This window comes from Phasianus colchicus, chromosome Z, assembly GCF_987193195.1.
Source record: "Phasianus colchicus chromosome Z, bPhaCol1.hap1.1, whole genome shotgun sequence".
Taxonomy (NCBI): Eukaryota; Metazoa; Chordata; class Aves; order Galliformes; family Phasianidae; genus Phasianus; species Phasianus colchicus.
The window spans coordinates 84247751-84272960 of NC_143476.1; the positions used below are offsets into that span (position 1 = coordinate 84247751).

The following is a 25210-nucleotide window of genomic DNA, read 5'->3' on the forward strand; positions in this document are numbered from 1 at the left end:
TTTGCAGCCTGGTCCAGCAGAGCTTACCTTGAAGCAGCTGTGGAGCAGATGCTGCATGGCTCAGAGGGGTCAGGAGGCAGAGCAGGGTGATGTGAGGCTAGCACAAAGGCACAGCTTGGTCATTGAGCAGATCTACCCTGTTTTGTTAAATGATTTTCATGTCAGCAGGGGACAAAGTGTCTTAAAGAGGAATGACACCATGCTCAAGAAAGTGAGATGTGGTTGGCAGGTCCGGATAAAAGACAGTCCCTCTGCTGTTCAGAGCAGTGACAGTGTCAGAAGAATCCTGGACCTGTCCCCACCTTTCACACCCTTGCATGTACACATCACTCCAGAAGTTCTTCCAGCACAATCTACAGGATTAGCTTAGGTGGAAGTGGTGCAGCCACATTGTCTAGTGCATCAGCTGTGTTCTACAAACTCTCCACTGAAACAGAAGTTTGGCTCCATTCAAGCCCAGAACCAGGTAGAATACCCAACACAGCAATGCTGCTCATGATCAGACAGAACCTGTGGGCTCTTAATTCAGCATGCTTTTTAATGTCAAAGGCAGTGCAGGCTACTTTTTACCCTCCCAGCCTCTTCTGCTCTTCCCTGCACAGAAAGTACCTGTCGGGAAAACAGAGACTTGGATTTGGATAAAGCTGTCTCACTCTCAGCTATACTAGCCCTGCTGGGACTGCTTGCCTGCTGGATCTTCAAGCTGTCACATTTACTCACAGTGTGCACAGTCACCTACAACCAACCACTTAGTAGGAGGGATATGGCAAAACACGTGGGTGTGAATATTTAACTAGATACAATGGTAAAAAAATAAAAACAGCCAAATGAAATGAAGGCTTAACAACCCATTTCAAATACTTGCAAATGGTAAAAGCATTGTTGGAGCCCTGCTATTACACTGCCTTTTACCGCCAACAGTTAGTGATTTATCTGAAATAGCTGGGAAGCAGCCTTGTTACATTCTGGTTTCCCAGTCTCCAAGTCTGTCACTCACCTCTGCTGTATCTCTGCTGTATTAGCTTTTTGCTGATCATCCAACAGTAAACTCAGCAGGCATGAAATAGCTGGTGTCTGGAAATCAGAGTCTTCCATTCCTTCATTTGTTCTCCTGTGTACTATTTTCTTGCTATTGTGAATTTATACCTTAAAATTTTGGACCCAGAAAGTAATGTTGTCAGAACTGGCTGTGTCAACTGTTTTTCTAACAGGAATTTTGACATGTAGCATTTGGAGCCAATGCCCTCAAACAAACATATGGGAGCCAAAACCAAATGAGCTGGAAAACTTGGAAAAGAGTTCACTATCTATAAACTGGGTTCATCAGCTTTACCTGCTAGGCCAGGAAGAAACACCAGACAGACAATAGGCACTGAAAACCCACCATCCTGATGGACCTGGTGGTTGATGTTCAGCATTACCCAGAATTTTTTCAGGACATTGGCACCAAAACCACTTCTTTGGATAATGGTTCATAATACTTGTAAGGCTCAAAGTCTAAAGAGACTCATGCATCTCCATCATCTTCCAGAAGCTTGTCCTATCACCCCTGGGCTGGACAGACCTCCCGTTCTCCCTGCCGTCTCTTGGTTCTTGGCCACTCAGGTTTCACAGCATCCAAGAGGGGACTGAAATGTCAGTTCATGGTTAGAAATGTGTCTGGGTGTGAATGTGACAGTGGCACATTTTGTCCTGCAGTGCTATTGCTTTGAGAATGTTCACTCCAGGCTAATAAGTGGGTGAGAAAAGGGATTAAATAGGAAATTTATTATCAATCAGACCCACACATTGAATTAACACTCAGTAAGAGCATAGAAGTAGCCATGGCGAGACTTACAGGAGGAAGAAGACACTTAACTGAAGTCCAGATTCATCAACCGAATGAGCAATCTGAATTGGAAAAGAGCATTAGTGCTTGTATGGAATAATCAATAGAAATCAGAGAGTGCCAGTACATTTAAAAGGCTCAGTCAGGCCTTAACTATCTTGACAGAATGAAATCTTCTTTGTGAGTCAGGTGCTTTTTGTGAATTACACAGCACCTTAAAGTATTGGCAACTTGTCTCAGCACTGCGGATTTGTGGTCAGCACTGCAGTTTCTGATGTAAATGGGGGGAAGTTGTTTTGTATTTAAGGTTGTAAACCTCTGCTTCGATAAAACCATGCTTTATCCCTCTGTGTCTGAATAGCAACATTCACATGGCCTGCAAAATGTCAGCCTTTTTTTCTGGAGACAATGACAACCAGTGCATTTGCAAGTTCCAGTCATGAGAAATTACTGTGATTTAAGGTTTTGCCTTCTATCCTGTATCAATCTCTTTGTTGCTCATGCCAGAGAGAGTTATTGGTCTGGTCCTTCCCCTGCCAACTTCAGTGAGCTTTTATTCACCTCTGATGTCAGCAGGAGCAGGGCTGGATATGGTGTGTGTGGGTATGTACTCTTCTCTACAACTTCCTCAGCTGTGCTCATTACCACAGTTTAGAGGCATCTCTTCTTGCTTGTCCCTCAAAAAAGGCAGCCTTGTACACCTGTCTCCCTGCTCCTTCCTCATGGATAGAGTGGAGTTGTGCCACCATGCACTGCACACCCTAATGGCAAAGAGCTTTCCCACAACAAGTAGCAGGTGCTTTCCTCTCCAAGGGGAATAAAATCTGCAAGAGAAAAAAGTATATCAATACATTTCACACACCACAGGGGAAGCAGAAGCAAGACGAATTCACTATTCAGGTTCCCCAGCCAGCAGTCTGATAAACCCCTATTATTCAGGCATGACACAAAAGTAGTTTCCCACATTTTCTCACACTCTGGAGAACATTTTTAGCCAGGTCCTGCCTTGTTGGTCCCACAGTCTTCGTTTCTATACAAGCCTTGCCTGGCACTGCAGGATGAGTCTGGGGCAATAAGCTCAGTTTTGTGGCTAATTGCTGGCTCAACCCAACTTGCCAAAAGAAGCAAGGAAGGACTTTGAATCAGAAATTTTAATATGGATTTATATGACAACCCATCACAAATGAGCTTCCTTCCCTCCTATCCTGGTGGCAGCAACATATTTATATAGCACAAACACTACCTTCCTGCAAAGGCTTAGCTTTTGCACCTGAACTCTAGTTATGATCCTTTGGTGAGAAGTTATTAAGAAGGGAAATAGTTTCTCCTATATGAGAAACTGTTTAATCCTCTCTTGCAATGAATGCACAAAGAAAGTTTCATGCTCTATAAGAGACTTAAGGTACATTTCAGCAGCAAACAGAACATGCTCTGAAAATTAAGCAAAAAATATGCTGTTTAAAAAAGCTGAAGAAGCTTTCACTTTTTTTTTCCTTAAATAAAGCTTCAAGATTCAGTGTGAGATAAAAGAGGACACACGGGGGACAACACGGGCACTTATGAGGAGAAGCAGAGAAGGCAGCAACATTTCTTCTGTGGGATGTTATTCTGTTGAGTTGCCTTCCTGGGAAGTAATAACTCTGCTGCCAAGCCAGACTGGACTAGAATTAAAAAGAAGATGGTTCTGGATTGATGGAGGCACTTTTCTGACCCAGCTGGGTCCCTCAGCAGCAGTCTATAGAGGAGAAAATGTAAAAGGAAAATTCCTTGCCTAGCCCACAGTACTGTTTCAAGAGTCCATAGCTGCAGAAAGGCAAGATTTGTTCTGGATCTCATCCTGAAGCTCCATGACCATCTTAGCGTGGCATTGCCAGCAAGTTGATATGTGTCCGGGCATACTACCATTAGCCCCTAGCGAGCTTGGAACACAGCTTGTCCAACCTTCACAGTATCACTGCTTGGGAGATGGAGTGCTCATGTCCTGTGCTATTAATTCCACCTTGCTTTTTGCTACTATCAAATTTGGATTTCTGTAGCTGTATGGAGATCACCCTGGGTGTTGCCCTAATTTTGCTTCTCTCCTGTCTGTCCCACATGCAGAGAAGCAGAGGGAGCTGGCTCGGAAGGGCTCTCTGAAGAATGGCAACATGGGAAGCCCAGTTAATCAGCAGCCCAAGAAGAACAATGTGATGGCACGGACAAGGTAAGAACTGGAAAACTCATCTGTGCTCTAAGCTTTAATTCCTAATGACCTTAAGATGGGCAAGGACAGTGTTCAGTGTCATTCCCCCATTGCCAAACAGACTGCAGGAGCAGTGATGGCCCTTTCAAAATGCTCTGTCCTATGTTGCATTTTGTTCCATGGGAAGATGCAGGCACAGATAATTATCACTGGGCCCAGGAGCAGTGATAATAGAGCCTGCAGACAGCAGTGAGTCTAGCCTGGTAAAAATCAGGGTTTTTTTATATGTCTTCAATGCTCTGGGCAACCCTGCATAATAAATAATCATACCAGCAGGAAACTGTACATTTCTGCTTCACATAACAGCAAACTGTTTTAAAGCTTAGTTCTGACTTGGCTGCTTTTATCCCAGTAATTCTCCTTCTTTTTGAAAATGACCCCTTCCTCATACTGATTAACTTAATGAGGACTTGTGTAGAACCCATCTCTGTGCTTTGCTGTACAGCTCCTGCACACTTTGAACAGCATGGTCATAGCTGGAGCTACTTTGGCTCATCTCTGTGTGACATTATGCTACAATCCACTGTAAAAAAGTTTTTAGATTAATACATTATTTTAGTGTATTTCTGTTTTTTTCCATGCAGGCTTCACTACAATAATGTATCACTTATCTGCATTCAGGGGGCAGGAACCACACTGAGTCAACAGAATTGCACATTTTGCATGCTACGAGAAAGGTGGTAATTTTAAGTGAAGGATCACGCTTAAAATGACAGCAGAATCTACACATGTTCTGGTTTAACCCAGCAAGCAGCTGAACACTGCACAGCCATTTGCTTGCTCACCCCCCTCCTAGTGGGATGAGGGAGAGAATTGGAAAAAGGCTGGAATAAACACTATTGACTAAGACAGAAAAGGAAGAAAGAAATAACAGGAATGGTAATAACATATATATATGCATACTTATAGAGAAGAAGTGATGCACAAACCAATTGCTCACCACTCACTGATTGATGCCCAGACAGTCTCCAGGCAGTGGAAGCTTCCTTGGCCAACTGCCATCAGTTTTATGGTTGTTTGGTTTTGGTTTTTTTGCATAATGTAATGTGGTATGGAATATCCCTTTGTCCTAGTTCTGTCCCCTTCCAGCTCCTTGTGCTACAGCCCCCCTCACTGGCCGGTCAGTATGAGAAGCTGAGAAGCTGAAATGTCTGTGGCTCTGTCCAGCACTGTTCAGCAACTACAAAAACGTCAGTGTGTAATTAACATTATTTTTCTCCTACATCCCACACATAGCATCATACCATATAGTGTGAAGAAAATCAACTCTATCTCAGCTGAACGAATACAACATGAAAGCTGCATTTTTAATGATGAATGAGAAGGTGTCATGAATTACTACATACTAAGTAGAACAGGACTGGCAGGTCAGAGCCTCTCTCTATGCAGCACATCCAACAGATCAGTTTCAAATTAGTTCCCAAAACCCACAGCTGTAGTCATAAATCATGCCAAGACCTTGTCAAGTTTTATCTGTAAGCCCCTGCGACACTGGTGAAAGATACTGCATTGCTCACTGCTCTGCATTTGGTTTTTGAGACCGCATGAAGGAGTTAGGTTCTTAGTAGCAGTAAGAATTTTAGCAAGTGCTCTGAGATGGGTTTTCCGTGCCTACTGCTCCTCATTGGTTTCCAAATGCAGTCAGGGAAGACTTGGATTCTTTTGGCAGTAGGCTGCATGATAGCTTCTCAAGAGCAATTCTAGCAGATTTGCTGCTCAAGAGATTTAGAAACACTGAAATTAGTAGGGGAAGATAATAAGGTAGAGAACATGGAACTAGTGCTGATGCCTACCTGTAAAATGAGTGACTTCTCACTGGAGAGGCTGCTGCTTTAGAGTTGCCAGGAGAAGGAGGAGTGATTTGGTGTGAAAGGGTTAAACAGTAACACCCACTGACAAAAGCTTTAGAACAGCCAGGTCAGCTTTATTACATCTGTGAAGATCTGAGCACTGATCAGAGTGTATGCAATCCCCTACACAGCCAAACTAAGCCTGCTATCAGTAGACTTGCATTTCTTAGTTACTTTTCACGCAGCTTTTAGAAGCATTCTTAGGATCTGCAAAATAAAAGTTTGAAGCCTTTAGTTTAGGAGCAAATGTAGCCAAGCTCCATTGTTCCTATACAACTGAAAGGTGTCTGGCTTAGGTTCTGGATGGCCCATGGTTCCTCATACCCCAGTTCCTTTAGCTTTCTGGGAACAAAGAGCACATTGGCACAGCCCTCATAATACCTCAGAATGGTTTGCTCTGTCCTATCATAGACAGGGCTGCCAGGAAGGCAGAAGTGCCACAAACTTGATCACAAGGCTTCAGTACAGTGTGAGAGACTCCAGTGGGATATTCTGCAAAACATCTAGGTTATAGTTCTTTAAGTTTGAAGTTGGCTTCCTCCAGTCTCTGCAGGATGAGGAAAAGCTAAAGCTATTTCCCCCTTTTTAACAGTCCTGCTCTTCTCCTTGTCAAATGTTTTCCTTCATTCAGATGAAGTGTGTTGCCTCTCCTTGTCCCTGCCTCACTTCCTTCTCTTTCTCTAATGCTTTTATTCTTCAGTATAACCTGTATGAATTTCTGAAATCCAGCCTCATGTACCAGGCTGCCTTTGCCATTCAGTTTTCTCCTGAGTTGTGGGGACATCCAGCTTTAGAGGTGAAAGGATTGGATCCATAGCATTGTCAGCTTTCTTAACATCAAATAAAATGTGAGCAAAATTGGGTGATGCTGGCACCATCATTACAAGCACGGGCAGAACTTGCATCATCATCTGCACCTTTTCTACACAGATACTGTAGTCTGCTCTGAGAATAAGCTAAACTTAGATGTTGTTGTAATGTATTTCATGTTAAGGGACAAAAGCCAAGACAAAAGCTCATCTCCACAGATGAAATTAAGTATAACCGCAGCCCAGCTTTGTTCCAAGGACACTGAAAAGCAAAAGTAAGGTCAGTTGGGATGTGAAGAAAAAACTTAAATCAGAGACAGAGACATTATCACAGTTTCAATCTGCTATAGAAAAGCTGTAGTTGTTGTACTAAGAAAAAAAAGACATTTCTCAAGAAAAAGATGTAGTGAGTTATTTAAATCAAGTAAATAAACACCACAGAGGGCTGTTCTCTTTGATTCCCCAATGGTGCTTCATTCACTCACAATACAGTAACAACTGTCAGTGACTGTGTATGGAGCAGAAGCTTGAAAACTGAAGAGCAAGTATGGAAGTGAGTGATTCTTCTGGAATCAGTGTAGGCAAGCTGCTGCTGACAGATCACAGCTTCTGTTTTAGTTTCAGACATCTTTGCTTCTTTAATTCCTTCCTACTTTGCAGGGAGTAGAAAGACTGTCTAAGAGCTATGGGAAAGGTTATTGAATTTTGATGTGGATCCCATTTTCTGCAGTTTCCTGTTTGCAGCAGGTTGGAAATTCTGGATCAGTTTTAAAATTAATTTTGTTAGACTTTAGTTTCAGTGAATACAGTAAGAAAATGCAATCAGTCATGAACATATACATCTGCTTTGTGATAACATTTGAAATATTTTACTATCCTTGATTCTTTCCTATCTTCAGTGTCTTTAGATTGTTAAAATCATAATGGCTTCCTGAATTGTTCTGAGCAGAAGAACATTGCAGCTGGTATAGAGTAGTTGAAGCATGAATGAGACATATTATTATTTTTAGACATTCCCGAAGTCTTAGTCCCTTGTTAAAGGCTAGTCATTTGTTTGGGAGAGAATCTGATTTAACCCACTGAGCAAAGAGATTTTCATTGCACTCTTGAGTTCACACCTGCTAAACATAGTATCTTGCTCCATTTGCTCAGTCTGGTTCTTATTTTAAATATGATCTCAAGTCTTTGTGCAGTTTTGTGGATGAAAGAACTCTGTTGTGAACTGGATACCATTGAATAATGTATTTTCCTTATCTTAGAAACTTTGAAATCCATATTCCTTTACACAGACTCCCTCAGGCAATTAGAGGTGCAAAGTCATCACCAGCCATTGTAACACTTACGATTAACTGAAAGACATCATAGAATAATGGGATTTAAGAAGTGCTAGTCCATCTCAACTCCTGTGCTGTGCCCACTGGCTCGTGTTTATCAGATTACTTACTGAATTTAAGAGTGAGACCTTAGAAGTGCTGCATTATGAGGACTGGGTAGGGACTCAGGAAGAAAAACCATGTCCCTGATTTCCAGTAGTAGGAGTAGGAGTAGGAGTGTTATGCCCCTGGTTTTCCCTAGTCTCCTTCTCCATTTACTTATTGCAAGTGCCATGTACTCATTGCTAGGGAAAAAAAAAAAAATCTGATAAGGCAAGCAGTGCAAGGTGAAGAGGTTAATCAGAATGACACCCAGAGTTTCCCAACAGTTCTGTCTTCCAGAGAAGAGCAATTTCCCAAGGTACATCCAGTGCAAAGCAATGAAATGGGGAAGTCTCACCTGTCATATGACTTTGATACAACCATGTGTTGTTGTTTCTGAGCTGTACTGCGTGGTTAATGGACATCCTTTTATTTTTTCAGGCTCGTCGTTCCTAACAAGGGCTATTCGTCATTAGATCAGAGTCCAGATGAAAAGCCACTGGTAGCCCTGGATACGGACAGGTATGCAAAGTGTTAGTAAGATGATATGCATTACAGTGCAAGCAGGTTTTCACAACAGATTTCATAAGTGGTCTATGTGTGTGTAAACAAACAGGAAGAGGGAAGAGTAAAGAGCACTTTTTTGGAAATGTCAGAGGTTCACAAATGAAAGTTGCCCTCCAGACTCCCTTGATGTAATTTCTCTGTGCCTAAAGGACAGTGTCATAGCACTAGAGAGGACTAACTGGGGAATACAGGGCTCTCTGACTGTTTCCTTCTTTGCTCTGTCTTGTCCTTCCTTGCAGTGATGATGACTTTGACATGTCCAGATATTCCTCCTCGGGATACTCATCAGCTGAGGTGAGTTACACTCTCTCCTACCATCCTTGCCACTAATGCTGATAGTAGAGCAACAAGAAACAGCCTAGAGTAGCCTTTTGAAGCCAAAAATGGCTACACAAGGAATTTACTAGTGGTGTAAACTTTGGAAGGGCCCTTGGCAGAAGCACGTGCCATGCTTCTTTCTTCTCAGTGATCTAGCGGGCTCCATCTCCACAGTGGCATGGCACAGACACAGATCTGCCTAATCAGCCCTTTTGACCCATTGTTTCACTAAAGCTTTTCCCACTTCTGCTATGAAGTCCATAGTGTTGCCCCACGTAGTACAAAAGCATCAACTTGTCTGTCATGGCAGCTCAGCAACTGTTTGCTTGCCAAGGACACAAATAAAGGACCTGAGAGTGCACTGCTATTTCCAGTCCTTATGGGGGCCAGGATTGCCTAATGGGTGTTTGCTTGGAGCAAGCAGAAATTCCAGGGAGGACTTACAAATATGATCTCTTGTCCTCTCAAAGAGAAAAGGCAGGAAGTTTGGGCTTGTTAATCCCTTCTATTGTTTCTAAATATATTCCCAAGCTCTCCAGTGAATTAGTTGCTCAGCCTCTGGCTGCTGCTTCTGTAGGATCTGATTTTATATCCAAGGTGCTGAGCAGCCATTCTGCACATGAGTCATTGAAAACTCTTCCCCCTTATATCCCTTCCTAGGGGAAAAATACCACTGAAGCATTGAGAAATGTCCAAAAGTAGACGCCATATCAAATTGTCTGGACTATTAGAGGGTCCTGTCTTGAAGGGTTGTTCCTTCAGTGCTGGCTAGATTGCACTTGAATCTTAGATTACAGAGAACCAAATAGCTTGACCACCTTTCAGTTGCTTTAATGCCCCAGACTAAGTGGGTGGACTGCCCAGTTCACAGTTGAATTATTCTTGTTTCCTATTTCATAGATGGGAAATATCATATATATTTAACATACTATATATGGGAAATATATTCCAGAATAAGAGACCTGCTTCCTCATCCAGCCTATCAGAAGAAATAAGTTGCAAGTGTTTGACTGTTTGTCTCTTTGTCTGTAGCAGATCAACCAAGACTTGAACATCCAGCTGCTAAAGGATGGGTACCGGTTAGATGAGATCCCAGATGACGAGGACCTTGACCTAATCCCCCCTAAATCGGTCAATCCTACCTGCATGTGTTGCCAAGCCACCTCCTCCACTGCCTGTCACATCCAGTAGTGAGGCCGGCAGGCTGTGATCAGTGCTTTCCACTATAACTGTAAAACTTAACAGCCATTGCTTCCTCCTATGGTAGGACGTGCACCTCTTTGTGTTCATGGAGCCAGGAGAAACCCAAAAATTCATTTTATGATTGATCAATAAGTTATTTTAAACTATAGTTAAACAAAAAACAAGTTGCTCAAGGTGCCAGGCAATGCCTGACACAACTGACTGGTCTGAAAAGTGAATGCAGAATGGTCGAGAGACCATTCTGGGGGTTTTGTAGGCACCGGAGATATTTTGTAAGGTGTTAGTTCCAGAACAGAAAGTTGGGCTTCAAATAATCCTACCTGCAAGATCAAGAGGTGTGAAGGGGTTTTAACTGAGATCAGTTCATAGTTCATTCACTAAGCATGATTTGATCTGTGTAACCAAAATTGTACCACAACAGAGGCACAAATGGCAGCAGAGCAGGGCATCCTTTCTTATGGCAGCTCTAGCTAGGACTAACAACACAATTCATTCACTTGCAAAGAGGGCAAATAGGTGGCATTTCACTGTGAGTCAGTACTAGCTAAAGCTGTTGTGTCATATATCCAATGCAGTCTTCCTTTGGCACCACATTAAGTTATCTCCAAACACATCACATTTGATCTACAATCCATCCATGCTCTGAGGGGATTCAGTCTTTGACTGAGAATGCCATACTCATGAATTCAGTTATACCGACTTCAACTTATACTTAATTCCTGTGAGACCCATTTGCTTCCAAAAGTCTCCAACTTTGTTCGACTAAGAAAAAATGAAACCTGCTAAAACAGGAACTGAAGGTCACTGCCGAAAAACTTAGCAGAAGAAAGCATATTTTTACAGAGCTTGGCTGTTGATATTCTTTTGACACTGCATCTCTTGGTGCCTGTGGGAGAGATTTGTTAACCTTGTGGTGCCAGACTTTAAGGGAGTTTTAAGCAACAGAGGGATAATGAGCAGATTCAGCTGAAAAGAAAAAAAAAGCCACAAGAGGAAACCTTTATTTATCGCATCTCTGCCCGCCTGTCAACCAAGCTTTGTCTGTTAGAGCTGTCCCACATCAGGACCAATTGTGTCACGAAACCTGGCATTACATTTCCTTTCTGGACTGAATTGCTAGCTCACCAACAGATTGTTTTCAACACAAAATGATTTCTGGAATTTCATGTCCTCTCCTGCTCAGCTTTACTCTGCTGGCTTCAGAAGACATGGGACATAGATGGTGGATGAGCTGGCTACATTCTCTGATGCCACGAGACCTTTGACACAAGCACAACTGTGTCCTTTTCTGTTCAGCCAGAAAGATTGCCTGCATTACATCAGTACTTGCTTTAGAGACTGATGGAGGGAAAAAGTTAGGGCAGTTTTAAATTTCCTATCAGAATTACCCTGGGCCACAAGAAAGAGCCTTATCTCCACCCAGAAGTACAGATTTCCTGCCTCAGATTTACACATCATGATCTGACTCTTTAAGAAGTCTCATCTCTCTTAGTGATGAGAAGGCCCCTTAACACCCTGGGTATTTTTCTGTGCAGTACAAGTCATGATGTCATGCACAGCATAAGCATAAGAGCAGGCATTCAGGACTCCTGGGCTTTATTCAGGAGCTGGCCTCAGGCAACTGTGAAAAATGTTTTCCCCCTCCCTAAAACAGGACTATTGGCCCTCTCTGACAACAAACAGAAAGAGACTGAGCAAGCTTGTTTACTGAACATCTCTGCCTCCTAGTGCAGAAGTGCTGATTAACTTGTAAACTCCCCTAGGAAGAGAGTGTTCCTCAGTTAGAACTCCTCTCAATTTCTTATCATATAGCAGTGATGAAGGGGAATATTTCAAAAATGTTTCTAAAGAAATACAAAGCTTCCAGTCCCCAGTTCCTCATTTTTTTTGTGTGAGATGAGCAAGTTGTCTGAAAGGATGAGGGGAGCTCTAACGACACTGTGTTGGGAGAAAATATCAAGGAGTCTATTTTTCAGATGCGGAATGTGGTCAAAACTTTAAAGAAATCCCGTGGTCTAAGTAAATCCTGTAGCACATTGCCCTATCTCTTTAAAGGCTCATGCTTCCAAAGCAGGATTTTGCAGTTCAGCATCAGCACCATATAACATCTTCATTGTGCTTATCCTCCTGAGTCAGTGTCTGTGCCTTCTAGCCAGGCTGCACGCACTCAGCCTTTCCTACAGCCCTTGCTCAGGAGGTCAGAGCATTTTGGTGAGCTTCTCAAGCAATGAGAAGTCTGTTTCCATGGGTCAGCCCTTTCAAACTGTAGATCCCACAGGTCACCGTCACGCCACCTTCATGTTTCCACAAGGATGGAAGGAGACATGCTGAGATGAGTTTCTCAGGACTGCAACTCTTTAACCATTGTACCATGGCACCTCAACCAAGTCCTTTTTTTGCCCCTGTTGCTGCTTTTATCTACCTGCCGCGTGGCCTGAGGCATTTTCCAGTTCCTGCAGCCACCTTCCACCCTTCGCATTGTGTGATGGGCACCTGCTTCCAGCATAACTCCTTCAAGTCCTTTGGAGGGAGATATTCACTTGTATGTGGGATAGACATTAATTTAAATGTTAACTAGGCCAGTGCTTCCTCCAAATACAGGTCCAGGGTTTTTCCCTGCTCACAGAAGGATCTGGTTGCACAAATAGCTGTTTTGGCATAATAGTACAGGACCATAAAATGGCAATTTTTTGGCTTCTCCTCTCTATGCTTTGTGTTCATATATTTTATTAGGGGATTAAAGTAGAAATGGTGGGGATAAGTAGTTACCTGTGTAGAGTCATTATCAGGAAGGCTGAATGAATTAAGGCATTGCACGTGTGGCTATCATAGAAAACTGATCACTAACCCTTCTGAACGGAAGCCCTTTAATCAGTTACGACCCTGAGGTGTGGTTGTTGGCTTGTTACAGAACATGATGGCCAGCCCAGCATTATGTGTTAACAGTGGGTTGGGTTGGCTCTCCCTGTCTCCTTTGTGTTCAGACCTTTGTTTCAGTAAGGTTTTCCTTGTGCCCTCATTAAAGGTTATGTTGTGGTGGATTCCCAGGAAGGAGTACACGAATGTGGCCACTGCTCTTTTACACCACACCAGCAGGTTATCTGCTGCCATGGCCTTGAGAAGGTTAAAGCAAGGAGCACAGCCCCTGACTCTTCGCTGCAGCACTGTAAAGCTATAAAAGCTGTAAAGATGCTGGGTGCTCTCCCAGCTACATTTTGCTTGCAAGAAAGAGGATCATTTCTTTGCATCAGTGTTTGCACCATACCAGATGGCCTTTTCAGACCCTATTTTCCGTCCAAAATGTACTGAAAACCAGAGGAAGGTATGCCACTGAGTATGAAAGGTTGCATTACTGTTCATCTAAATTAGCAAGCAATTAAGCTTCTTTATAGTGATGCCGGCACCTACAACAAAGGAATTTGATGCCTCCTAAAGCCAGACTAGCTTTTTGCTAGGATTTTAAGTACTTTTAGTCTCCAAATTACTAGAGTTTAGGCAAATCCTTTCCTCATATTAGATGTCAGCTGTGCTCTTTAGTATGAGCTGTCTTTGAACTGCAAGGTCTCAGCGCTCAACTCTGTTTCTCTGCAAACTCCCCGTTTCCAAATGTCTGTTTATCCTCCCAGTGTCAAAGAAGGTCCTTAGATAGCAGGATCTAGTCTGCTTTTCTGGTGGCTGTATAATCCTTAGCTGGAAGAAGGCTGATGTCTAGATGACCCTCCCAAAGGCTTCTTTGATCTTACAGACTTATCTTGAAGCCAGCCTTTGGAAGAGGCACTGGATCAAATCTGATGTCGCTGCATGTCAGCCCCCATGGTGTACATTTGGCCCTCCAGTCTGCTATTCTCCTGTGGCCATGTTGCCTGCAGATGCCTTGCATCTGCAGAAGCAGAGGGCCAAGCCTGGAGCACAGACTTCAAAAGGGACTTCTAGATTCTGTGCTCAGCCATTGACAGGACAGACTCGGCTGCTCTGGTTTGGCTCTCCATCTCCTTTCACAGAAGGAGGCAGCTGCTCTGCTCAGCTGTGTGCTGGCTGACACACTGGTCTGAAATCCTTAGCAGAAAGCTTCTCTCTCCATGCAGTGTGTCCTCAGGGTGGCCTGCAAGATGTACAACAGTGCACAGGAAGCTTGAAAAGTGCAGCGCCCTGCATGTGACTCTGCAGCAAAATGAAGATGCTTTTGAAGGAAGGAGAGTCCCAGCTGAGCACCAGATGGAATGATAGAAGGAAAACAAGCAATAACTGGAAAGGCTGCCAAGTGCTGCCTTGGCCTAGGACAGGTCCCAGTAGTCCAAGCTTATCAGTCTCAGTAGAGTGCTGATACAGCAAGGTGCAAAGCTTGCTTTCAGATGCACACTCAAAAAACACTGTGTCCCTGAGCTGGCACTGAAGCCAAATACTACTGCAGAGAATCTACTGGATCATCAGAGCACAGAAATGAGATCTTGCTGCTTTTGGCACATGTTAGATATTTGCTCTAGCCCCAGGCAAGTCACATCTCTTCAGCAGCAGTGGGAAGAAATCTGCCTTTCATGACACTACCACCTTGCATGGATGTTACTGAGTGTACAGTGGGCACCAGTGTTACGATAACTCTGCAAGCAAGATTTAAAAAGCATGCTATTAAAGTTTTACACATAGTTTCATAATTCTACAAAGAACAACTCTTCTTTCCCTCAGTTTACCAGCTTCTGGTTGTATTTGTGTATCAGTGCTGCAGAGTGGAGCTCAGTAGAGAGACTAAGCAGCTTTCGGGACAGATGTATGGCAAAGATATATTTCCCAGTTATTTTGCTGCTGCCTTTGCATAGCTGGATGCTAAATGTGCATGCTGACACAGAGAATGTGTAGCAACATTCAGTGGCCCAGCAGCACCATCCCCTGCTAACAGAGTTAAGGGATTTCAAAGTGCAGGTGAGCTCACTCAGATAGTGAGCTCTAATTGAATGGAAGAGATCACGGAAATGCTCATTTGTGATATTCCCAGGGCAGTTTCATGCTTTTATTTTTAGCATTTATGTAACAATATGAGATGTATTTGTCTGGTCTCTCCATTTTTTCCATTCTTCCTTCAAGCGCACATGGGGTATGGCCTCTCCTACCTATACCAAAACAGGCTTTATCACCTGGCTGCTGCTGGGCTCAGCAAGCACAGGCTGCACATGCCACCCTGAATGTACCCTGGTTTTGGCCTCTGGCATCCGTCAGAGCTGACTATTCACAGCTTTTGTCTCTCTCTGCTTCTCATGTCTTGAAAGTAGATTTTCATCATTGGTCAGAATGTCCTCTAGGAGGGCACAACATCCTTGTCATTTCCGGTCAAGGCTTTCTTGTGCAAGAGATCACTCCAGACCTTGAATTGCACTTCATCAGACAAACCTGCCCGTTGCAGAGCCACACAACTCTGAAGCAGAAGGGCCATCAGCTTAGCACAGCAGGGTCAGTTCTGACCTGGGATTGCATACAGAAGGCTAACGCCACACTAACCCAGGAGCAGGGTTCTCACAGGAGCTGCCACCTGAGATTTCACACCCCGTGTAGTGCAGCTGAATTGTTGCCTTGCTTCCCCAAAATTACAGTTATATCCTTTCCTGTTATCCCAGACACTGGCGGCAATCCCAGGACAACAGTGGGTAGATACTGTCTGGCTGGACACTCCTCTGGCAGCTTGCTGGGAAGGCAAGGGCCAGGGCTAACTGAGGTTACATGGAACAGAGCATGCAGAATGCCATGGCACAGAGCAGAACACACACACACACCAGGACAGACTGCAGCTTTCCCTGGCACCCATGGAGAGCAACTCTTCCCATTGCTTCCCAGACCAAATTGCCAGCAGAAACTGGTGGTGGGTCTGAGGCTGTGAAAAGCTGCTTCAGCCAAAGATGCATTTGCTTCTGGAAAGAACACATCTTGCTGATTGCACCCAGTCTGTGAAACAGCCACTTCCATAGCAACAAATGATGAGAGGGGTAGTGGAATTTATCTGGGAGTGGAAGGTACAATTGAAGCCTAATTAAAATGTTACTTTCAGATGTGTCATTGGAAGCAGAGCAGTAAGCACTGGGAAAAAAAGAGCCACTGAAAGGCTGTGCTGAGATAAGTCCTGTTACTTGCTGAAGTGTTTGCCCTTCCCTAAGCTGCCCATTTACCTGCCCCAGGTGAGGTCTCCAGTAAGCTGTGATGTGATACAGACCCATGGAGAGGTGGAAAACTTGGGCCAGCTCTCCTCACAGCAGCCCAGTGGGAGATGCAGTAGGTGTGATGGTGGGAGAGCCAGTGAGACAGCCGGGATTTCCCTTTGCCCTCTTGAGCAGCCCAGAAGACTGTAGGGCTGAGTATCACCCAGGTGATTTTAAAGCCTTGGTGTGAGCCACTCTGCTAGGGTCTGAGACTCAAAATCCCTGCATGAGCCTGACATCCATGGGAAGCACAGCTGGGACATCTCTCAGTGGTTCCCTTGTCTGCTATGAAGCAAATGCTGGTAGGGGTGCAGGTCTGCAGGGAGAATGGCTCTAGCAGAGGACAGAGTCTTTGCAGGGGAGAAAATCCCGAAAGATATCCCCCTTCCTTCCCTTATGCACATTAATAACCATTTAAAATCCTTCTGTGGGGGCTACTGAACCTTCAGTTTAATAAAGAAGGGAATGAACCACTACAAAATAGCTTTCTGGAAGGTTCTGAAAGCAGACGCCACTTCCATGCAGAGCTGCTCTGTGTCTAACATGCGACTTCCAGACTTCACTGCATCCTGCAGCTGAGTCCCCTTGTGTGCTGTGTGGGGCCATGGAGGGAGAGCCAGAGCTGACCATCACACCAACAGCTACAGCTTCCCAAACTACAGAAGGGTTAGGCAAGGAAGCAAGGAAAGCAGCAGCAGTGATAGAAGTATAAGTAGTTGTCACAGGTAATCTTTGGTATCTATGTACAATGGTTAGTTCTAGAATTGCAAGCCTTGTTATATTGCATACGTCCTCCTTTCACTCTTTTCTCAAAGCAGCCATCATCTTTCCCCCATCCCCACCTTGAACTGGTGTTGGGCAACACAGGCAGTTGCACCAAAATGATTCTCAGCCCCGTCCTGCATCCTCCCCCTCCTACCCAAACCCAAAGCAGTCCAGACAGCTGTTGGCTATCACAAGTCTTAGTTTTTAGTAACTCCACTTGAGTTTCTTTCTTCGTGTACTATAGCTTCCTCCACAAGCACCCCAGCAGGGCAGTACAAGAGGCTCTGACCATGTCCCAGGAAGCTTCTTTGCCCCCTGGCAGCACCCTGCAGACATGCACCTTACTGGGAACGTATGGGTCAGTGCTGGTGAGAGCTGGCACTGCTGACTTCATGCGTCACAGCTGATGGGGATCCACCAGGGGAAGCTGGCAGGGAGTGGCTACTGTCCCTTTTCTTTTAAATTTGGAGGGAGAGGGGGATATTTTTGGCATTTAGATTATTGTCCACCTTCTAGTGGCCAAGTTCTGGGCTGCATTAATAATTGGGGTCGATGGGCTGTCTGGGCAGGTATGGAGCTTCACACCAACTTCAACAGCAAATGTCATGGCTGTATCCATGGCTGAGTTTCTCCTGTGCTGGCAGAGAGCAGGCTGTACATCCAGCAGGCTCCAAATGACCTGGCAGGCAGGGAGGCAGCCCTCTTCTGTGTTCAGATCAAGTCCATTTCATGCCCTCAGCTTGAAAGACACTAAACCCCAAGGAAATGCTTCCAAGGTCTCCTTCCCCCACGCAGTGCCTGGTGCCCAGTGGAGGCATTTGTGGGTCACTGAAAATGGGATCCTTCTGGGATATATTTAATGGAAATGCCTTTTAGGAGAGACCTCCCAACCTTTTCCTTAATCTCAGAACAGGGGATGAATTTCCAGCTGTCCTTGCATATAGTGAAACATAGCTGAAACAGCCAAATGCAAAGTAGAGTTAAATGTAGGGTTTGACCTGAATAACCTTTTAATTAGGAAGATAAATTTGTTGTAGCTTGACCTTAGTCCATGTTAGGAACCTGCTAATCATGTGACATGCGGAGTGTATTAATGCTGCACTTAACTTGGCCATTGGTTTTATTATCTGGTTTGGGGAGTTTTTCACTCCCGAAGCATCAGTCTGCATCTCGTGTGTTCTTTTTTTTCTTTTTTTTTCCTCTTCAGAACATGTAGCACATGTTGTACTTCTGTTCTCGTCCGCGTAGAGTATTGCCTTAAACAGATCGGTTGTGTTGTGGTTTGTTTTGGGTTTTCTTTTTTCTTTTTTTTCTATCATCAGTTTTATGCATTAATTTATTTAAAAATGTGGGGGATTTTTTTGAAAAAAAAAAAAACAACGAAACATATAATATTTTTTTTTTTAACATTTCCATGGCAGTATTTATCATTGTTACTGGTTGTGTGTAGTGTAACAATTAATGATATTAAAAAGCATACATACAAAAACCAGCCTGCCAGCCTTTGTCATTGGAGTGAACTGGACAGCAGGGTGTGAGGATACAAACAGAGCCAGGATGGTGTCCCAAGATGCCCCAGCTTTCCCCGATGCTGAAATCAGGGGTGGACTAACAGATGGACAGAGCTGATGTTCAGGCATTGCTGGTCAGCCAGAAGGGATGAAAACCTGTAGCAGTGCAGAGATGCTTGGAAAACAGGTGTCCAAGTATGGGACTTCTGCCCACCATCCTGATTTGGACAAAAAGTGCATGTGGTTTCTGTGAGTCCTCCCCTTGTGTAACCCCATTGCCTGCACTGAGCTTGGGGATCACTCACCTACACCAGCACTGCAGAGCCCACCATTGCAATAGCAAATGAACCACACAAGGTAACCTCAATCTCCCTTTTTAATGGAAAAAAAAAAAACAAAAAACCCAACAACTTAAAACATGGAGAGCTCCCCAGAACAGGCAGTAATTCCTCTTCATACCCCAAAGCCACGGTGCAGAGCCACATGGGGTAGGAGCCCAGTGCTGTGCTTTGAGGTGCCTGGAGCAATGTGGTGCTGCACTGGGTTTTTCAAGGCAAAGAGGAGAGAGAGGGCCTAGAAACCCAAAAATGCCTACAAGCTATGGTCCTGCACCTCCCAAAATACAATTACCTTGACTGGGACCAGCTGAAAGTGTTTCTTATCCTTGTTAATCTGATTGCTTGTGGGAGGGGAGGAAGGCTGGGATCAAGGGAATGCAGCAGTGCCCATTGTGGGAGGGATGCAGGGACATTGGGAGGAATGCAGGGTTGCAGGGAGCTGTTACTGAGCACCACTCCAGGACTTGGTGTCCTTTGGAACACACCATAGCACTGACAGAATGCATCCAAATCTCCCTTCTCCCACACTGTGATGTCACCGATGACATAAACACCACCAGGAGCCTCCAGAACAGAGCCACCTGGGCCCCATTCCCTTTCCACACAAGTTCCCACACTGGTCCGTGTGGGCTGGAAGACTCCAGCCCTGTGCAGTGCCTCTGAGCCTCCCCAAGAACCACCAGGACCCAGCATCCCTGTGGCTGCAGCACCATGTTCCTCTTTGCCCAAAAGCACAAGACTCCTGTCAGCACCTACACTGATGCTTACCGGCCACCATGCTCCATGAAAAAGTCCATCTATGAGAAGGCTCCAATGCAGCTATGGAGAGAAAACAAATTTGTGACCCAGGTAATAGCCTCAGGGTTTCTTCCCTTACCTGGTTGAGGATGCTGGGGGCTGGGTGAGGGGTAGCATAGGGGAACTCATGGGGTGCCTCACTCTCCATATCAGGGAATGCTCGTGTTCCCTGGTCAGCAGTATGTCTGTGCTTGTGGTTTCTGTTGGAAATATCCAAATAATTTTCCAGGATTGTATCTCTGATAAAGCAGATTTTATTCACAATTGCCTCCTGCAAGCAGGAGAGCACCCAGAAAACAATGTTCTATCTTTTATCCCCTGTTGCCTGATGCTTATCTCTTTCTCCCCTGGTTTTTCACTGGCTGCGTACTGCAGGTTCACACTCTTTCATAGCGCTTCACTAATCATACAAATACCAAGTAAACACAAATCCTTGCCACCCAAACACAAATATCTTCATTGGTTAATTGCCTTCTATTGTTTTCTTAACAAACATCTGGTCATAACTTTCAGATGCCTGCTTTACAACATAAACATAACCTCTTAATTGTTTAATTACCCCCTGGCATTTGTGTCCTTTACACTGGGTCATTGTTCTGGCCATCCATCTGTCCTTGCATAGAGATAAGCTTGGAAGGAGGATAGAGGGCAGTGTCTTGGAGCCTGCCTATGGCATCCTAACATTCCTGCAGCATGGGACAGTTCTGCTTTGTGTAAAGGCCCTGACTCCTTGAAAGCTTGTTAAATGTATTTCACTTCTGCTGGCCTAATGAACAGCCTTACAATATGTTTCCTAGTTCAGAATACTACACCTACATTGTTTAGGACATTTAAAGTCTATTGCAGCTTTGTGAGAAAGAATTTGTTATGTAGTTCGGTATCTATGTTTCTAAAATATGTTACTAATATGTATATGGGATTTCTACTTTTCACATCAGCTATTTCTAAGGATATGCTACAGCTTACTTCTTTAGATCAATTTCCCTTTTCAACATTCAATGCAGAAACAACATTTTCACTTTCCACATTTCTTGTCCCCTGGGTGTGGTGTGTGTCTGTGGAGTGCACTTACGGGGCAGACAAGCACAAGCTCTCACACAATTCCTGGCCATCAGCAGGTTTCAGAATGCACCCACTGGGAAGGGGAAAATGAGGCAGAGCATCCAGGTGACATGGTTGTGATGGGGACAGATGGGTGCCCCAGCTCACAGCCCTGAGGCTTGCCCAGTCCTGAGTGTGGCAGAACATCTCCCAGCCCTGCTCCTGGAGGGGCACAGACCCCTGAGACACGATCTTGTGAGGGGGATCCCTGTGGTCCACAGCCATACAGTTCTCCCCACACAATCTAGCCAGCAGGCAGGCTCTGATGTGAAGCACACCACAAAATGGGTTATCTCTTGCAGCATTAATATGTGTGTTATAATTAGAGAGCCAGCAGAGGGCATGGAGAAGGATGTCACAGCTACGAAGGGACAGAAGCATCTCCTGCAGCCCGGGCATCCCTGCACACCCCAGCCCTCTTGGTCTCTGCCAGCTGCAGGGCTTTATCCCACAGCTCCTTTCCCTACCTCTGCTGGCCTTATACATAGTGGCCCTGTTGTCCCCACACCATCCTCTGCTTTGCAAAGCACCTGGATGTCCCAGACCCCACAAATGCAAAGGAGAAGAGGTAGTGGTACCCAGCCACTCTCTATCCCTAGCACACACCCTCTATGCAGATATTCACCCTCTCAGTGAGTTTTGGGGGCATGTCTCCAGTTTTAGGTCCTGCCTGATAATCAGTAATTGGCTTTGCCACATTCCCCAGTGCTGATAAAGGCAGGTGCATCACCTGGGTATCTCACCTCACTCTCCACTGTCTTTAGGGATTAACAATGCCCCAGGAGCAAAACATGTCTCACCAAGGTCAGCCTGAGAAGCTGATTAAGGCTGTGATGCAGGAGTATTTGTACCGGAATGCCATTGACCCCACTGCTTACTGGCCCGAGAAGTATTGGCTGACCAAACCTGAAGGTACTGCAAGTTCCCATCTGTCCCCCTCTGTCACACAGGGCACATCACTGAGAGCCACAAGACAGGGAGCTGCCAGCTGCCAGCAACTCTGCCCACCCCTCCTTTTATGTTCTGCATTTCCCAGTGGTGACAGAGTGGCCCTCACTTGCCATCTGTGCTTGCGGCTTTGCTGTAACCACCTGTCAACATCCCCATGTTGAGGTCTCTTGGGCTCACCCCACTGGTAGCCCCTCAACATCTACTGGTGGTCAGTGATGCCTGAAGGACACATCCCAACCAGGGCTGGGTTGGGATGAGTTGGGTTGAGCTGGAATGGACATGTCCTCCTTCATTTTCAGAGACACCATTCACCCTGCCTCCATTGTCTCTTATCAGCGGAATGGAGGTGGTGGCAGCCACACCTCTGAAGGTCCTGGTGGCCCTTAACAAGGACCCCAGCAGCAGCACCTCTGAAGTGCCCCTGAACCCGTGGTGTTGTATCTGTGAGACTCAGAGAGCAGCTGGGATGTTCCATCTGTGTCACACACCCCTGACCCAACCAGCAGCCACCTGCCCCACAGGCCAGTCCTGCCTGTTTCTCATTTCAGAGAAATACTGCCCAGTTTTTGTCAATGAGGACAAATACATCACCTGGCGAGCAGGTCCCTACAATAGTGCAGCCTGGAACAAGTACAGCACCTACCTCCCCCTGCCACCCAAGGTAGGACCTGGCCCCTTTTACCCTGCAAAACTGGAGCAACCTCAGGTGCCATCAGTGCCCTGGGTTCTGCAGTAAAATGGTGGCAATGCTGCAAAGGCTGCAATCACTCCTTGCAGGAGAAGAGAATGGAGACTTTTCTTCAAAGCATACCTGTGCCATACCCCCCGAAACCCGCCTGCCTCAACCAATATGGTAACTGCCCTCCTCCAGAGCTCCAGCTGTAGCTGCGCCTGTGCCATGCCAGTGGCCATCTGGTTGAACAGATGCCTGCTCCTCCTTTTTGCTACCCTCTCTGTCCTTCTGCTTGCAGAGAGGGAGGTGGTTGGTGACATGCTGCGCAGGCTGTCGCGGCTCTCACCACCATCCCTGCAGCCTGTGTACACTATGTCAGGGAGGAGACCCTTCCAGGGCTATTACAGCCCATGCTCTGGTCGCCACTACTGCCTGCGAGGGATGGACTACTATGTCGATGGGGACCCTGCCATCAGGAGGCATCTCCATGCGCTAGCAGAACGGACTGTAAGGTTGATCTGGGCTGGGATAGGCTATGAATGGATCAGTGAGTGTGCCGGTTTGGATTGGGATGGCTTGGATTCAAATGAGCTGGGTTGAAGTGAGATGAGTTGTATTGGGTGGGTTAGGATGAGATCAGTTGGTTGAGATGAGCTGGGTTGAGTGGGTTGGGAAAAACATGCCCTCTAAGGACCATCACTCACTCTGCCTCTTGTCTCTTGCAGGAGCATCCCATGTTGCAATTACAGCCCTATGGTGACGTTCTGTGCACCTACACATCACCCCCAGCCATCATACCCATGTATGAGCCCTAGGTATGAACAGATTACAGCCAAGGGCAGGTTGCCCTGGTGCAAAGCTATTATTCTACCTAACACCAGCAAAGAGCTAGGTCCCTTCCTGTTAGGGTTTGATGCAAAATTGCTCAGAGGATTGTTTTGGGGGCGATGGTACAAAAAGCAGATCCTGAGGGGTAGTGGATCCCATTATGGTGGTCATGCAGTCAGTAACAAGTTCCTCCATCTTACAGATTAAGTAGGCCACAATCAGGCAGAGCAGGCACAATTATGGTGCTGAGCTGGAGCACATTATTGCCATCTGTGAAACAGAAGCCACTAAATTTCATCCCTCAAGGGCAGGTGTTGCTGTGCTTGATCGCATCCTGAGGTCCTTGGGACTGCACAGCATCCAAACTCTTGGTGGTGCCCCTAAATCTGGCTGTACATGGCTTAGCACCAAGCAGATTTTGGTGCCACATTAGTGCTGCCTGTGCAACTCTTGTGCTTTCTGCCATCGCCTATTTTCTCATCCAAGGAGCCGTTCCCCAGTCATGCTGCCCTTCACACAGTAATTAGCCATGTCCTTCACCCAAAGACAAACACACAGGTCCTTAATCCCTGTGTGTTTGTCTTTGGTATCTTTCCACTGCAGAGGCAGTTTTTTCCCTAGAACAGAGCTCAGGGAAGCAGCCAAGGGAGAGAGGAGGCTGTTCTCCAGCTTAGTTGTCACTGTGTTACTGCACCAACTGCCTGTGATCCAAAATTAGGAGTTAGGCTTGCAGAAAATGATTGGCCTTGAATTTCTGAGACCAGAAACTGAAAACAAACAAGAACAAACAAGGAGCCCTGAAGTCTCCACAGCTGTCTGCACGCCCAAGCCCTGGTGAGATGATTCTCAAAGTCTTCTCCACTGAGAATAAGGTGCATTTTCTTGGACTCACATGGATCTGGAAATTAAGGTTTTAGGAAAATGACAGTGCAAGGAGTGGGAGTGGCAGGGAGAGACCTCACTGAGATGGCAATGCCAGGGATCTTCAGCTCCGCTGCTCGGCCTCAGCGCCCAGAGGTGCTGATAGAGGATGGGAGGCTGTGTGGGCAGTGCTTGTCTCTGCGGCGCCGGCAGCCAGAAGCAGAGTTTTGTCCTGCCCATGTAGCACCGCATGCCTCCTCTCCTAGGTGGGACTCCAGCCACTTCAAGAAGCTGGGAGGAGTGCAGAGAGGCAGCTACACCATCCACCCCGAGTTCACCTCAGAGATGTACCACGCACCTGCACCTTAGTGGAAAGTGAAGATGAGTTCTCAATAAAACCACTTTGGGCAACCACCCCTGGCAGCTCCTTTCCTACAGAATGAGGAACTCCCTGCAAAGGAGAGACCAGTAAATGTTGTGACCTTGGGCTACAATTGGACAAACCTTGGTTATGGGTGCCCCATCCCTGGAGGTGCTCAAGGCCGGGTTGGATGGGGCCCTGGGCAGCCTGAGCAGTGGGGGCAACCAGCCCACGGCAGGGGGTGGGGGTGGGGGGGCTTTGAGCTCCTTTCCAAGGAACCCAAGGCTTTACAGGATTCTACGGTTCTATGATATTCAGGAGCTATTAACGCAAGCTGCAGACCGAAGCACGCAAGAGCTTTCGGGGCATAGTGACACCTCCAGAAATAGAAGCAGCCATCCACCCCTTCGCTCCGGGCACGCTTTCTTTTGCCAAGTTATCCAGGCACAGGGCTGATGAGATCCCCCAGCGCGGGGCTAAACAAGGGAGGAGGGGCTGCGAGCGACGTCTGATGAAAGAAGGCGGGTAATTCAGGAAGGTGTTTGATGAATGAGGAACAGGGAGCCCCGCTCCAGCGGGCAGCACCGCCACCCCGAGCCGCAGCCTCAG

At 45.9% G+C, this 25210-nt stretch overlaps 2 protein-coding genes and 1 long non-coding RNA gene across 8 annotated transcripts in view; 2 read left to right on the plus strand and 1 right to left on the minus strand.

Moving 5' to 3' along the window:
- FAM219A (family with sequence similarity 219 member A) overlaps window positions 1–19327 on the plus strand; it is a 94901-nt gene extending 75574 nt beyond the window's left edge. For 2 of the 3 annotated variants that reach the window (XM_031609290.2, XM_090131378.1), the window contains exons 3-6: window positions 3929–4031; window positions 8586–8666; window positions 8951–9005; window positions 10062–19327. In XM_031609290.2, coding sequence (XP_031465150.1) covers window positions 3929–4031; window positions 8586–8666; window positions 8951–9005; window positions 10062–10220 — 398 coding nt within the window. In that variant the 3' untranslated portion in view covers window positions 10221–19327. The remainder of the gene's footprint in view (window positions 1–3928; window positions 4032–8585; window positions 8667–8950; window positions 9006–10061) is intronic. The other variant, XM_031609291.2, reaches the window with a different exon arrangement.
- Window positions 4043–13091, minus strand: LOC116239240 (uncharacterized). Its single transcript, XR_004169075.2, has 3 exons — window positions 13002–13091; window positions 8503–8652; window positions 4043–6127 (listed from the first exon to the last, which is right to left on the minus strand). It is a non-coding gene; the product is annotated as an uncharacterized LOC116239240 (long non-coding RNA).
- Window positions 19328–19589: 262 nt separating the features above from the next.
- On the plus strand, window positions 19590–24654 carry SPMIP6 (sperm microtubule inner protein 6). Of its 4 annotated transcripts, none has more exons than XM_031609286.2 (7): window positions 19590–19877; window positions 21692–21839; window positions 22427–22539; window positions 22656–22731; window positions 22850–23063; window positions 23277–23366; window positions 23983–24186. In XM_031609286.2, exons 1-7 carry the CDS (start codon window positions 19740–19742, stop codon window positions 24095–24097), a joined length of 894 nt encoding a protein of 297 aa, XP_031465146.1. In that variant the 5' UTR covers window positions 19590–19739; the 3' UTR covers window positions 24098–24186. The 4 variants fall into 4 exon arrangements, with proteins under 4 accessions (XP_031465146.1, XP_031465149.1, XP_031465147.1 ...); XM_031609289.2 differs by having other exon boundaries at window positions 19592–19877; window positions 22850–23058; window positions 23983–24071; XM_031609287.2 differs by lacking the exon at window positions 23983–24186 and adding an exon at window positions 24507–24654 and having other exon boundaries at window positions 19593–19877.
- Window positions 24655–25210: the final 556 nt, after the last annotated feature.

Excerpts from the sequence above, each read along its gene's own strand:
- SPMIP6 (XM_031609286.2), top strand. The coding sequence starts at position 19,740 with ATGTTCCTCTTTGCCCAAAAGCACAAGACTCCTGTCAGCACCTACACT. Across the intron at positions 19,878-21,691 it reads AAAACAAATTTGTGACCCAG|GGATTAACAATGCCCCAGGA; the intron begins GTAATAGCCTCA and ends CACTGTCTTTAG. Across the intron at positions 21,840-22,426 it reads TTGGCTGACCAAACCTGAAG|AGAAATACTGCCCAGTTTTT; the intron begins GTACTGCAAGTT and ends TTCTCATTTCAG.